The following is a 12112-nucleotide window of genomic DNA, read 5'->3' on the forward strand; positions in this document are numbered from 1 at the left end:
TCTCTGTGTCCGTGCCTCTCTCTGTGTCTGTGCCTCTCTCTGTGTCTGTGCCTCTCTCTGTGTCTCTGCCTCTCTCTGTGTCCGTGTCTCTCTGTGTGTCTCTGCCTCTCTCTGTGTCCGTGCCTCTCTCTGTGTCCGTGCCTCTCTGTGTGTCTCTGCCTCTCTGTGTGTCTCTGCCTCTCTCTGTGTCCGTGCCTCTCTCTGTGTCTCTGCCTCTCTCTGTGTCCGTGCCTCTCTCTGTGTCTGCCTCTCTCTGTGTCTGTGCCTCTCTCTGTGTCCGTGCCTCTCTCTGTGTCTCTGCCTCTCTCTGTGTCCGTGCCTCTCTCTGTGTCTCTGCCTCTCTCTGTGTCCGTGCCCCTCTCTGTGTCTCTGCCTCTCTCTGTGTCTGTCTCTCTCTCTGTGTCTCTGCCTCTCTCTGTGTCTGTGCCTCTCTCTGTGTCTCTGCCTCTCTCTGTGTCCGTGTCTCTCTGTGTGTCTCTGCCTCTCTCTGTGTCCGTGCCTCTCTCTGTGTCCGTGCCTCTCTCTGTGTCCGTGCCTCTCTCTGTGTCTCTGCCTCTCTCTGTGTCTGTGCCTCTCTCTGTGTCCGTGCCTCTCTCTGTGTCTCTGCCTCTCTCTGTGTCTCTGCCTCTCTCTGTGTCCGTGCCTCTCTCTGTGTCCGTGCCTCTCTCTGTGTCTCTGCCTCTCTCTGTGTCTCTGCCTCTCTCTGTGTCTCTGCCTCTCTCTGTGTCTCTGCCTCTCTCTGTGTCTGTGCCTCTCTCTGTGTCCGTGCCTCTCTCTGTGTCTCTGCCTCTCTCTGTGTCTGTGCCTCTCTGTGTCCGTGCCTCTCTCTGTGTCCGTGCCTCTCTCTGTGTCCGTGCCTCTCTCTGTGTCCGTGCCTCTCTCTGTGTCCGTGCCTCTCTCTGTGTCCGTGCCTCTCTCTGTGTCCGTGTCTCTCTGTGTGTCTCTGCCTCTCTCTGTGTCCGTGCCTCTCTCTGTGTCCGTGCCTCTCTCTGTGTCCGTGCCTCTCTCTGTGTCTGTGCCTCTCTGTGTCTGACCAGAGTCCTGCAGCTTGTGGGGATCAAGAGAAAGTGGTGCTTTTACAGATAACCATGCTCGGCACAGAATGTTGGATATCAACCAATGGCAGTCAATGATATGGCCAGCCACTGTTCATCCAGGTGGGCAGACTGCTCCCACACTGACCACCTCTGAAACTTAAAACATGAAATTCTGCCATCAATGGCATTTTATTAGCATTGGTGGAAAATCTGAATCGGGGCTATGAACGTGTATAAGAATTTGGCAAATACAGCATTCAGTTGGGTGTCATCTGTTGGAGATGACCCACAGTTTGCATCAGGTCAGTAACCATGCACTATCTTCCATAGTCCTTTCAGACCTCATGGTTATGTGTTCAGCAGCCAGGGAATGGACTACATGAAATGGTGCGAAGGTTCCCTTTAGAGTTCAGCCCAATAACAACCTGCTCATCTATTTTAATTCAGAGGAAAGAAACTAGACTTGCATTTCTATGGTATCTTTCAAATCTCTTTCAGACATCCCAAAGTACACTCCAATGAATGTATTGATTTTGAACATGTAATTACAGAGGCAACGCAGGAAAATGCAAGGCAAAGTTGCAATTTCCCACAAGTAGCAATGTGACAATGAGCAAATAATCTGTTTTAGTAATGTTGGGTGAGAGATTGACATTTCCCATTTTAAATATGCCTCTGACAATTTAAAAATAATTTCTGAGGATCTTTTCCATCAATCTTAGAGCATAGATGTGGCCTTGGGTTTAGCAAACATGCAAAAGACACCATCTTGGATGCTCCAACCTTTCCTCAATACTTCACTGGATTGTCAGCTGAAATATTTGTGCTGGAGCAGTTTTCAAACTCTGACTCAATGAAATTAAGCAACTTTGCATATCTTTAAATTGGTTTTTTTTTCGTAGGGGGATGTCGGATTAGCGATGGGAAAACTCTATGGAAATGATTTTAGTCAAACTACGATCTCCCGATTTGAGGCTTTGAACCTGAGCTTCAAGAACATGTGCAAACTCAAGCCACTGCTGGAAAAATGGTTGAGTGATGCAGGTATCCATCCCCAAACAGGGTTCCTTCCCTCCCCATCCCTGCTCCATGGTAGTACTGTGCCCTTCTCAGTCAGATGCAAAAAATTAGCATAAAATTAAATTAGTCTTGCAAACCCATTCTCCGGTTATGTTGACTGTAGACAATAGACCTTCCTGCTGGGTCAATTATTCCAAATGTTCACCCCACTGACGTACAGCTTTGTAGGTTAATTGGCTTGGTAAGTGTAAAAATTGTCCCTAATGTGTGTAGGATAGTTTTAATGTGCGGGGATCGCTGGTCGGCGCTGACCCAGTAGGCCTAAGGGCCTGTTTCTGTGCCGTATCTCTGAACTAAACTCTGCCTGACAAGCTACTCTCGTGTTCTTTTGAAAGATGCTTCTCACCAACATGATCCCTGGACAAAGGAGCAGAAATTTAGTAATATTTATTTTAAAATGAATATCCCTTTTGATGTGTGTCCCTTAACTACATTGCTAGAATTGGGAGTTAGAGTTGCCCTGAGTCTGAGAACCATGTTTGAAGACCCATACACTGTTTGGGTCATGGAAGTGTTTTCTGGTCAAATGATCAGCTTTGGCAATAGTGAATCCACCTTGTACTCATCGTATGACAATACTCACCAGGTGTCTTCCTACAGGCAATGTGACCAGTCAATAGCCTGCCACTGATTGAGGGTGAATTTACATACAGTCTGGTGTGATTCATAGAACAGTATACAGAATAGTGGAGCACAGGAACAGTGCCCTTCAGCCTCTGGTGTCTATGCTGACTATGATGCCAATCTAAACTAATCCCATCTGCCCATACAAGGTCCATTTCTCTTTATTGTTTGCCTGTTCATGTGTCTGTTTAAATGCCTTTTAAAGTTATATCTGTTTCTACCAATTCTTCTGGCAGCACGCTCCAAGCACTTACCACCTTCTGTGCAAAACAAAACTTACCTTGTAAATTACCCTTAAAGTTTCCTCCTCCTGACTTTAAAACATGCCCTCTAATAATTGTCATTTCCACCCTTGGAAAAAGACACTGATGAGCTATTCCTTCCATAATTTTATTCAGCCTTATCACGTTTCCACTCAGCAAAAACAATCCACATCTGTCCAATCTCTCTTAGCTAAAAGTCTTCAATCCAGCAACATCATGCTGAATATCTTCTACACTCTCTCCAAAGCCTCCACATCCTTCCTGCAACACAGCCAACAGAACTGCACAAATACTCCAAATGTGGCCTAACTTAAGTTTTATAAGACTTACCAACATGACCTACCAACTTTTATTTTCAGCGTCTTGATTGATGGAGGCATCTTTATCACCATATCCGCTTGCATTGCCACTTTCAGAGATCTATGGAAATGCAATAGACAATAGGTGCAGGAGTAGGCCATTCGGCCCTTCGAGCCAGCACCACCATTCAATGTGATCATGGCTGATCATTCTCAATCAGTACCCCGTTCCTGCCTTCACCCCATACCCCTGACTCCGCTATCCTTAAGAGCTCTATCTAGCTCTCCTTTGAATGCATTCAGAGAATTGGCCTCCACTGCCTTCTGAGGCAGTGAATTCCACAGATTTACAACTCTCTGACTGAAAAAGTTTTTCCTCATCTCCGTTCTAAATGGCCTACCCCTTATTCTTAAACTGTGGCCCCTGGTTCTGGACTCCCCCAACATTGGGAACATGTTTCCTGTCTCTAACTTGTCCAACACCTTAATAATCTTATATGTTTCGATAAGATCCCCTCTCATCCTTCTAAATTCCAGTGTATACAAGCCTAGCCGCTCCAGTCTTTCAACATATGACAGTCCCGCCATTCCGGGAATTAACCTAGTAAAACCTACGCTGCAAGCCCTCAATAGCAAGAATATCCTTCCTCAAATTTGGAGACCAAAACTGCACACAGTACTCCAGGTGCGGTCTCACTAGGGTCCTAAACAACTGCAGAAGGACCTCTTTGCTCCTATACTCAACTCCTCTTGTTATGAAAGCCAACATTCCATTGGCTTTCTTAACTGCCTGCTGTACCTGCATGCTTCCTTTCAGTGACTGATGCACTAGGACACCCAGATCTCGTTGTACGTCCCCTTTTCCTAACCTGACACCATTCAGATAATAATCTGCCTTCCTATTCTTACCACCAAAGTGGATAACCTCACACTTATCCACATTAAACTGCATCTACCATGCATCCGCCCACTCACACAACCTGTCCAAGTCACCCTGCAACCTCATAGCATCTTCCTCACAGCTCACACAACCACCCAGCTTTGTATCATCTGCAAATTTGCTAGTGGTACTTTTAATCCCTTCATCCAAGTCATTAATGTATATTGTAAATAGCTGCGGTCCCAGCACCGAGCCTTGCGGTACCCCACTAGTTACTGCCTGCCATTCTGAAAGGGACCCATTTATCCCCAGGCTTTGCTTTCTGTCTGTCAACCAATTTTCTATCCATGTCAGTACCCTACCCCCAATACCATGCACCCCATGGTCCCGCTGTACATCAGTGATCTTGACTGATGCAGTCATTTACTGCATATATTTCTCTTACATTTGACCCAAAATACACCACCTCATGCTTGTCTGAATTAAACTGCATCTGCCATTTCTCTGCCAAATTTTCAACTGTTCTAAACTCTGTTGTATCCTTTGACAACCTTTCTTACTATCTGCAATTCCAAGTTTGTTTGTGTTGTCTGCAAATCTACTAATCACGACCACCTATGTTTTCATCTAGAGCATCCCGCACTTAATCCTTCTGGATTCCCTTGAACAAATATACGCTTTCTCTTCTCTGGCTTGCATGTAGTTTGACCAAAGCAGAGTGCATCTTGGATTACTGTGTACATGCCACAATGAATCTTATTTTTTTTTATTTTTTTTTTTTTTATTTTTTTTTTTTTAGTAGAAAGAAAGAGAGAAAGAGAGAGAAAAAATAAACAAATAAATAAATAAATAAAAATTTAAAAAAAAAAATAAAAAATTATCACGCAAAAGGAATCCACCAACTCGATAGTTTTCCGTCCCCCCCCTACCAAGGCCCGAGGTACTCCTCCACCCTATCTTTGTAATAATTCTATAAATGCAGACCACGTCTGATAGAAGCGTTCTGATTTTCCTTCCAGGCGGAGTCTCATATCTTCCAGATGTAGTGTTTCAAACATAGTTGAAATCCACATATTTAATGTTGGTATAGGAGCATTTTTCCAGAATTTTAAGATTAATTTTTTTCCTATTATTAAACCGTAATCAAATAAATTCTTTTGATACGCATTTAATTCCGAACTACCTTCTGTCATTCCGAAAATAATCCATTCTGGCTTTGGTGTCATTTTTATTTTAAACACTTTTGTGAAAATTTCAAAAATTTCAGTCCAAAACTTTTGAATTTTTGTACAAAAGATGAATGAGTGCGCTATAGTAGCTTCTTGACAATGGCATTTATCACAAATTGGTGAAACGTTAGGGAAAAATTTATTTAATTTAGTTTTTGAGTAGTATAATCTATGTATGATTTTAAATTGTATTAAAGTATGTCTTACGTTAATTGAGCATTTATGCACATTTAATAAGTATTGTTTCCACCTTTCAGTGGAAATTTTTATGCTTAGTTCGTTTTCCCACTCACCTCTAATACCTTCCGTTGTTGGTATTACTGCATTTAGTATAATATATATATGTGAAATTAAATTTGGTGATTCCGCCTTTGTATTCATTACTTCATCTAGTAAGTCTGATGGGACGTTGTGAAATTCATGCGCATGTTTTTTCAAATAATCACATATTTGGAAATATTTAAAATACTGATTGCTACCCAGATTGTATTTTAGTTGTAATTGTTTAAATGATAATAGTTTTCCCGTATCATACAAATCTCCCAAAGTTTTAATTCCTGCTCTTTCCCAATGTATGAATGCTTTGTCTATAATCGAGGGTTTAAACAAAGGGTTTTTAGCAATAGGAGATAGGAGAGATAAGTTTCTTAATTTTAAATTGTGTTTTATTTGTTTCCAAATTCTGATTGTACTATGTATAATTGGGTTTTTGTTGTAGTTTGTGTTATTCACCGTCATTGGTGAAAGAAGGATTGCACCAATATTAAATGGGGAGCAATCCTCTTTTTCCATAATGATCCATTCCGGTTGATGAAGAGCGTTATCCAACAATTGAATCATGTTTCTAATATTTACCGACCAATAATAATACATAAAATTAGGGAGTGCTAATCCCCCTACTACTTTGGGTTTATTCAGGTGTGATCTTTGTATTCTATGGGTCTTATAATCCCAAATAAAATTTGTAATATCTGAGTCCAATTTTTTAAAAAACTTTTTGGGTAAATATAGTGGGATTGATTGGAACAAGTATAGAATTTGAGGTAGAAAAATCATTTTTATGGCATTTATTCGACCTATTAAAGACATCGGGAGGGTTTTCCAGAATTTAATTAAATTATGTAATTTCTTAAGTATAGGGTTATAGTTTGCTTTAAACATGTCTTGGTATCTTCTAGTAATTTCAATGCCCAAGTATTTAAATTTTCCCCCCGCTATTTTAAAAGGAAATTGTACGAGATGTATAGAATCTTTCGGTTTTATTGACATGATTTCACTTTTACTCCAGTTTATTCTGTAACCTGAAAATGAACCGAAATCCTCAATTAAATTTAAAATATTGGGTATAGTGATATGAGGCTTTGTGATGTACAAAAGTACATCATCAGCGTATAATGATATTTTATTGTCTGAATATTTTGTCTTATATCCATGGATATTCGGATGAGTTCTAATACTTTCCGCTAATGGTTCAATTATGAGGGCAAATAACAGTGGTGATAGTGAACAACCTTGTCTATTACCCCTTGACAGTTGAAATTTCGTGGATAAAATATTATTAGTTAATATTCTTGCCGTTGGCTTATTATATATTAATTTAATCCATTGAATGAAATTCTCTCCCAGTTGAAATTTTTGCAATACCTTAACCATATACTTCCATTCAACCTGATCGAATGCTTTCTCTGCATCCAGCAAAATAATTGCGAGATTTGGATCATTAGTTTGGTGTGAGTGCATTATATTAAGCAATCGTCTCAAATTATTAAATGAATGTCTCTTAGGGATAAACCCCGTTTGATCTGGATGTATTAGTTTAGTGGCGTACTTATTTAATCTTCTTGCTAATATTTTTGCTAATATTTTTTGATCTGTATTTAACAACGCGATAGCTCTATAAGATCCAGGTTCTTCCTCATCTTTATCTTTCTTAAGTATTAATGTGATCGTAGATTCAGCTAATGTATCAGGTAATATTTGTTCTCTGAAAGCGTGTGTGTACATTTTCTGTAGACAAGGACTAAATATATCGTAAAAACTTTCATAGAATTCATTACTAAATCCATCGGGACCTGGTGTTTTTCCATTTTTTAATAAGAATATTGTTTCTTCTATTTCCTTATTTGAGATTTGTGCTCCCAATTCCTCTTGTTCCTGCAATTCTAATTTGGGAAGATTGCAATTATCCAGAAACTCATTGATTGCATTGGTGTCCGTTGTCGTTTTGGATGTATACAAATTCTCATAAAATTGCACAAATCTTTTATTAATTTCATTCGGTAATGTTAATACTTCCCCTTTGTCTGATTTAATCTTTGAAATCGAGTGTTCCTTTTCTCGTTTTTTTAATTGGCGTGCGAGAAGTTTGTGAGGCTTCTCCCCAAATTCAAACTGTTCCTGTCTTGTAATTTGGAGTAATCTTATAACTTTCTCTGATAGTAATTTATTTAATTTGAATTTTAGTATTAATATTTTATTGTGTTTATCCATCGACGGGTCTTTAGCATTATCTATATCCAATTGTCTAATTTGTTCCTGTAGCTGCCGTTGTTCACTCTTATTTTTTTTATTCTGAAAAGCTTGGTATGAGATTATAACACCTCTAATAAAAGCTTTGAAAGATTCCCATAATAATGTAGGTGGTGTATCTGGCGTATCATTTATTTCGAAAAAAAGATCCATTTGCTGTCTTAGATATATACTCCCTTGCGGGTCTTTTAAAATTTGGGGGTTATACCTCCAGAACGATGTATTCTTAGACATGCCTTCTATTTTTTAAAAAAAAGTTAAGGGGGAATGATCTGAAATCGTATTTGTGTGGTATTTTGGGTTAAGAGTATACGGAATTAATTTTGTGTCTACCAGGAAATAATCTATACGTGAATAAGTCTTGTGTACCGGTGAATAAAACGAATATTCTTTGCCTGTCGGATTTGCAATCCTCCAAACATCGGTTATATTTGTATCGGGAGGAATCTCATTTTGCAGTTGGAATATTAGGGGGGCTAACGAACGTATTAAAAGGGGTAAGATTTTAGCACAGCTGAAGGTATTAAAGTCAGATGTTATCTTCCTCCAAGAAACGCATTTTAAAGTTCAAGATCAAGTTAGATTGAGGGCAAACTGGATAGGTCAAACTTTTCATTCGTCATACACGTCAAAATCCAGAGGCACGTCCATCATGATTCACAAAGATATACCATTTAAACAGAAAAATACCTTAACAGATAAGGATGGGAGATATTTGATAGTTACCGGTGAGATTCATGCAATTCCAATCACATTGGTAAATATATATGCGCCTAACTTTGATAATCCGCATTTTTTTAATAAAATTTTGAATATAATTGCAGAATATAATTACCAGAATGTTATAATTGGGGGAGACTTTAATTGTGTCTTAGATCCTTATTTAGATAAATCCAGTCAAAAACAACGAGGTAATACGAAATCTAAAACTAGTGAACTTTTAAACACATATACAATGAATCTTATTAACAGAATATTTCTTCCGGCAGAAAATGTCCCCTCTGATTCAACACTGAACAGCCTGGCATCTCTCGCACCCCAGGTGATTGGGTTAGAGGGCCTTGGCCGCAAAAGGAAGAAGCGAACAAGCATTGAAACCAACATCCGCCTGACCCTGGAGAAGCATTTCCATGAGGTGAGTTCAGCTCAACAATTTTAACGCTCTGGCTCAGTCTAACTAACACCAGTGAATGGGTTTGTCGGAATTCATTCTTGTCCCTAATCACACATAGGTCTTATTCATAAGCTTGCCAAGTTCTGTGGGTTTTTTCACCCTTTCCTTCCATCTCCTCTACCTATTTCATCCATTATTTTCACAATTGTCTATCTCCCTCTGTCTTTCCCTCCACCATAATAGCTAAAACAGATCAGACAGTTGTTTGGGACTGTTGTACCATTTAGCTAAATCTTTGGAGATTTATCTTAATTCCCATCTACCACTCATGGTTTCATGATCTTCAATAACTTTGTCCAACAATAATCTATTGGTTTTCAGCAATTCTCATTCAATACTCTTTCCCATACTCCAGAGATGCTGCCTGTCCCGCTGAGTTACTCCGGGATTTTGTGTCTACCTTCGATTTAAACCAGCTGCTGCAGTTCTTTCCTACACATTTTGTCCACCTTCCAGAATCTCTTGCTTCTTCTTCCGACCCATCTGTTTCCCATCCAGCCCCAAATAAGCAGAAATTTCAGTTGTAGTGTAATGCAGAATTCTAACTGCTTAATTCAAGAGAAGTGGATTTTATTGCCAAATGCTCAAGTATGGCATGGTGAGGTACAGATACAATGATAAGCTTGCTTGCTGCAGCATCTAATTTAACCATTCTTCTGATTCACCTCAGAACTCGAAGCCCAGCTCGGAAGAAATTATTATGATTGCAGAGCAGTTGTCGATGGAGAAAGAAGTTGTCCGTGTTTGGTTCTGCAATCGGCGTCAGAAAGAGAAGAGGATTAACTGTCCCATTGCTTCTTCCAACAAAGCACCAATGTATAGCTCACGGCTGGTGAGTCTCACTACTTCTGGGGCAATTATTGACGTCTGCCATTCCTGCCTTCTTGGAGACCTTGTTTACATTTTACACCCACTCTCTATGCCACATTCAGCGCCCTCACATCCCTATAACTTGAGTAAACCCATCAAACTTCATTTAGCTGACCAGCTCCAAAATTGTTACAATTAGTTGGAAAAATTCCCCAACAGCAAGGCTTGCCCTTATCAGTGAAATTGGCAACATTTTTTTCCCAAATTGCTATAACTGGGAGTTGGAAATGGCAAATCAACCTCTATAATGCACAGTACTGTCCTCAACTAATCAGACTATTAGGAATGTGGCATTTAGGGCACCATACAGAACAAGGATGTATAAATTTAAATAAGTGAATTCAGGTTAACAAAGAGGAAGAAAGATTGAGTTGAGTGAGGGATAAATATGCATAGTTATTTTTTAAGCTGCAGCATCTGTTATCATATCATATCATATATATACAGCCGGAAACAGGCCTTTTCGGCCCTCCAAGTCCGTGCCGCCCAGTGATCCCCGCACATTAACACTATCCTACACCCACTAGGGAGAATTTTTTTTAAACATTTACCCACCCAATTAACCTACATACCTGTACGTCTTTGGAGTGTGGGAGGAAACCGAAGATCTCGGAGAAAACCCACGCAGGTCACGGGGAGAACGTACAAACTCCTTACAGTGCAGCACCCGTAGTCAGGATCGAACCTGAGTCTCCGGCGCTGCATTCACTGTAAAGCAGCAACTCTACCGCTGCGCTACCGTGCCGCCCTGTTGGAGCTTGAATGAAGATGTGCTACATGCAGTAGCGTGCTGAGGTTTTATTCTCGTTGAACAGTTACCCCCTCAGATTTCCTCCCTTGCCCTATGTTGGGTGGTGATGTTAATATTGCAACAAAAAAGCATACATTGAAAGTAAATGCCAGGCTCCACCTTCCATAAGGTAGACACAAAATCCTGGAGTAACTCAGCGAGACAGGCAGCATCTCTGGAGAGAAGGAATGGGTGACGTTTCGGGTCCCGAAACGTCACCCATTCTTTCTCTCCAGAGATGCTGCCTGTCCCGCTGAGTTACTCCAGGATTTTGTGTCTACCTTCGATTTAAACCAGCAGCTGCAGTTCTTTCCTACACATTTTGTCCACCTTCCAGAATCTCTTGCTTCTTCTTCCAGCCCCAGATAAGCAGAAATTTCTGTTTTGGTGAGTGGGTGGAAATCTGTAACATGGGAATTAGTGCACGCAATAAGCATAGACGAGGTGAATAGTCACCATCTTTTTTGAGGATAGGGGAGTATAAAACTAAAGGGCTTAAGTTCAAAGTGAGGGGGAAGATGTAAATCTGACCCGAGGGCTTACATTTTCACATCAGAGGGTGATGTGTTTGTGGGTTGTTGCCAGAGGAAATGATAGAGGAGGGTACAATTATGATATTTAAAAGACACTAAAGAGTTACATGGATAGGAAACATTTGGAGGGAGATGAGCCAAGCACAGGCAAGTGGTACTAGTTTGGATTGGCAACGTCAGCATGTTGGGTTGAAGGGCCTCCTTCCGTGCTGTATAGCTCTGTTGCATGTATGGTAGGAGTTGGAAGGGACGAGCAGCCAGGATGTTGCTTCTTGAGTTTAGAAGCAAGACATTCATCTATTTGAGGTAGGCTGTAATTTCTGGCAAGAGCTTGAGTCAAATCCACATAAGAATGCTTCTGAATCTTCTGGTACCTTTTGTCACTTAAGTTGTGGGTTAAACAGGTTGTTTCTAACTTGTGTATTTCCTTTTGTAGGTTTCCACCTCGGGATCCATTGAACCTATGATCATGTCACAGATGCACAACAGTTTGAATATGACAGGTAGGAACTACACATATACCATTAATGTATCAAACATTGGTGTCAGGAATCAACTGCACGAGCACATTGTTGGGGAAATGGGGACACTGCGGCAGAGGCTGGGAGGTAATAGGTGGAACCAGCAGAGGATGTCGAGCTTCTGCCACATCCCTGCTAATGGGTGACACTGTGGCACAACAGGTAGAGCTTCTGCCCCATAACGCCAGAGACCTGGGTTCGATCCTGACCTCGGGTGGTGTCTATATGGACTTTGCACATTCTCCCTGTAACCACATTGGTTTCCTCTTGGTGCTCCGCTTCC

The 12112-nt window shown here is 40.7% G+C and overlaps 1 protein-coding gene across 1 annotated transcript in view; it reads left to right on the forward strand.

Annotated features, from left to right (window-relative positions):
• The window catches only part of LOC144608773 (POU domain, class 2, transcription factor 3-like), a 34082-nt gene that overhangs the window by 19952 nt on the left and 2018 nt on the right, over positions 1-12112 (forward strand). The window contains exons 7-10 of the mRNA XM_078426861.1: positions 1940-2081; positions 8931-9076; positions 9786-9947; positions 11745-11811. Of these exons, the coding sequence (XP_078282987.1) occupies positions 1940-2081; positions 8931-9076; positions 9786-9947; positions 11745-11811 (517 nt within the window). The remainder of the gene's footprint in view (positions 1-1939; positions 2082-8930; positions 9077-9785; positions 9948-11744; positions 11812-12112) is intronic.

The sequence above is a fragment of the Rhinoraja longicauda genome, chromosome 32 (genome assembly GCF_053455715.1).
Source record: "Rhinoraja longicauda isolate Sanriku21f chromosome 32, sRhiLon1.1, whole genome shotgun sequence".
In the NCBI taxonomy this organism is placed as follows: domain Eukaryota; kingdom Metazoa; phylum Chordata; class Chondrichthyes; order Rajiformes; family Arhynchobatidae; genus Rhinoraja; species Rhinoraja longicauda.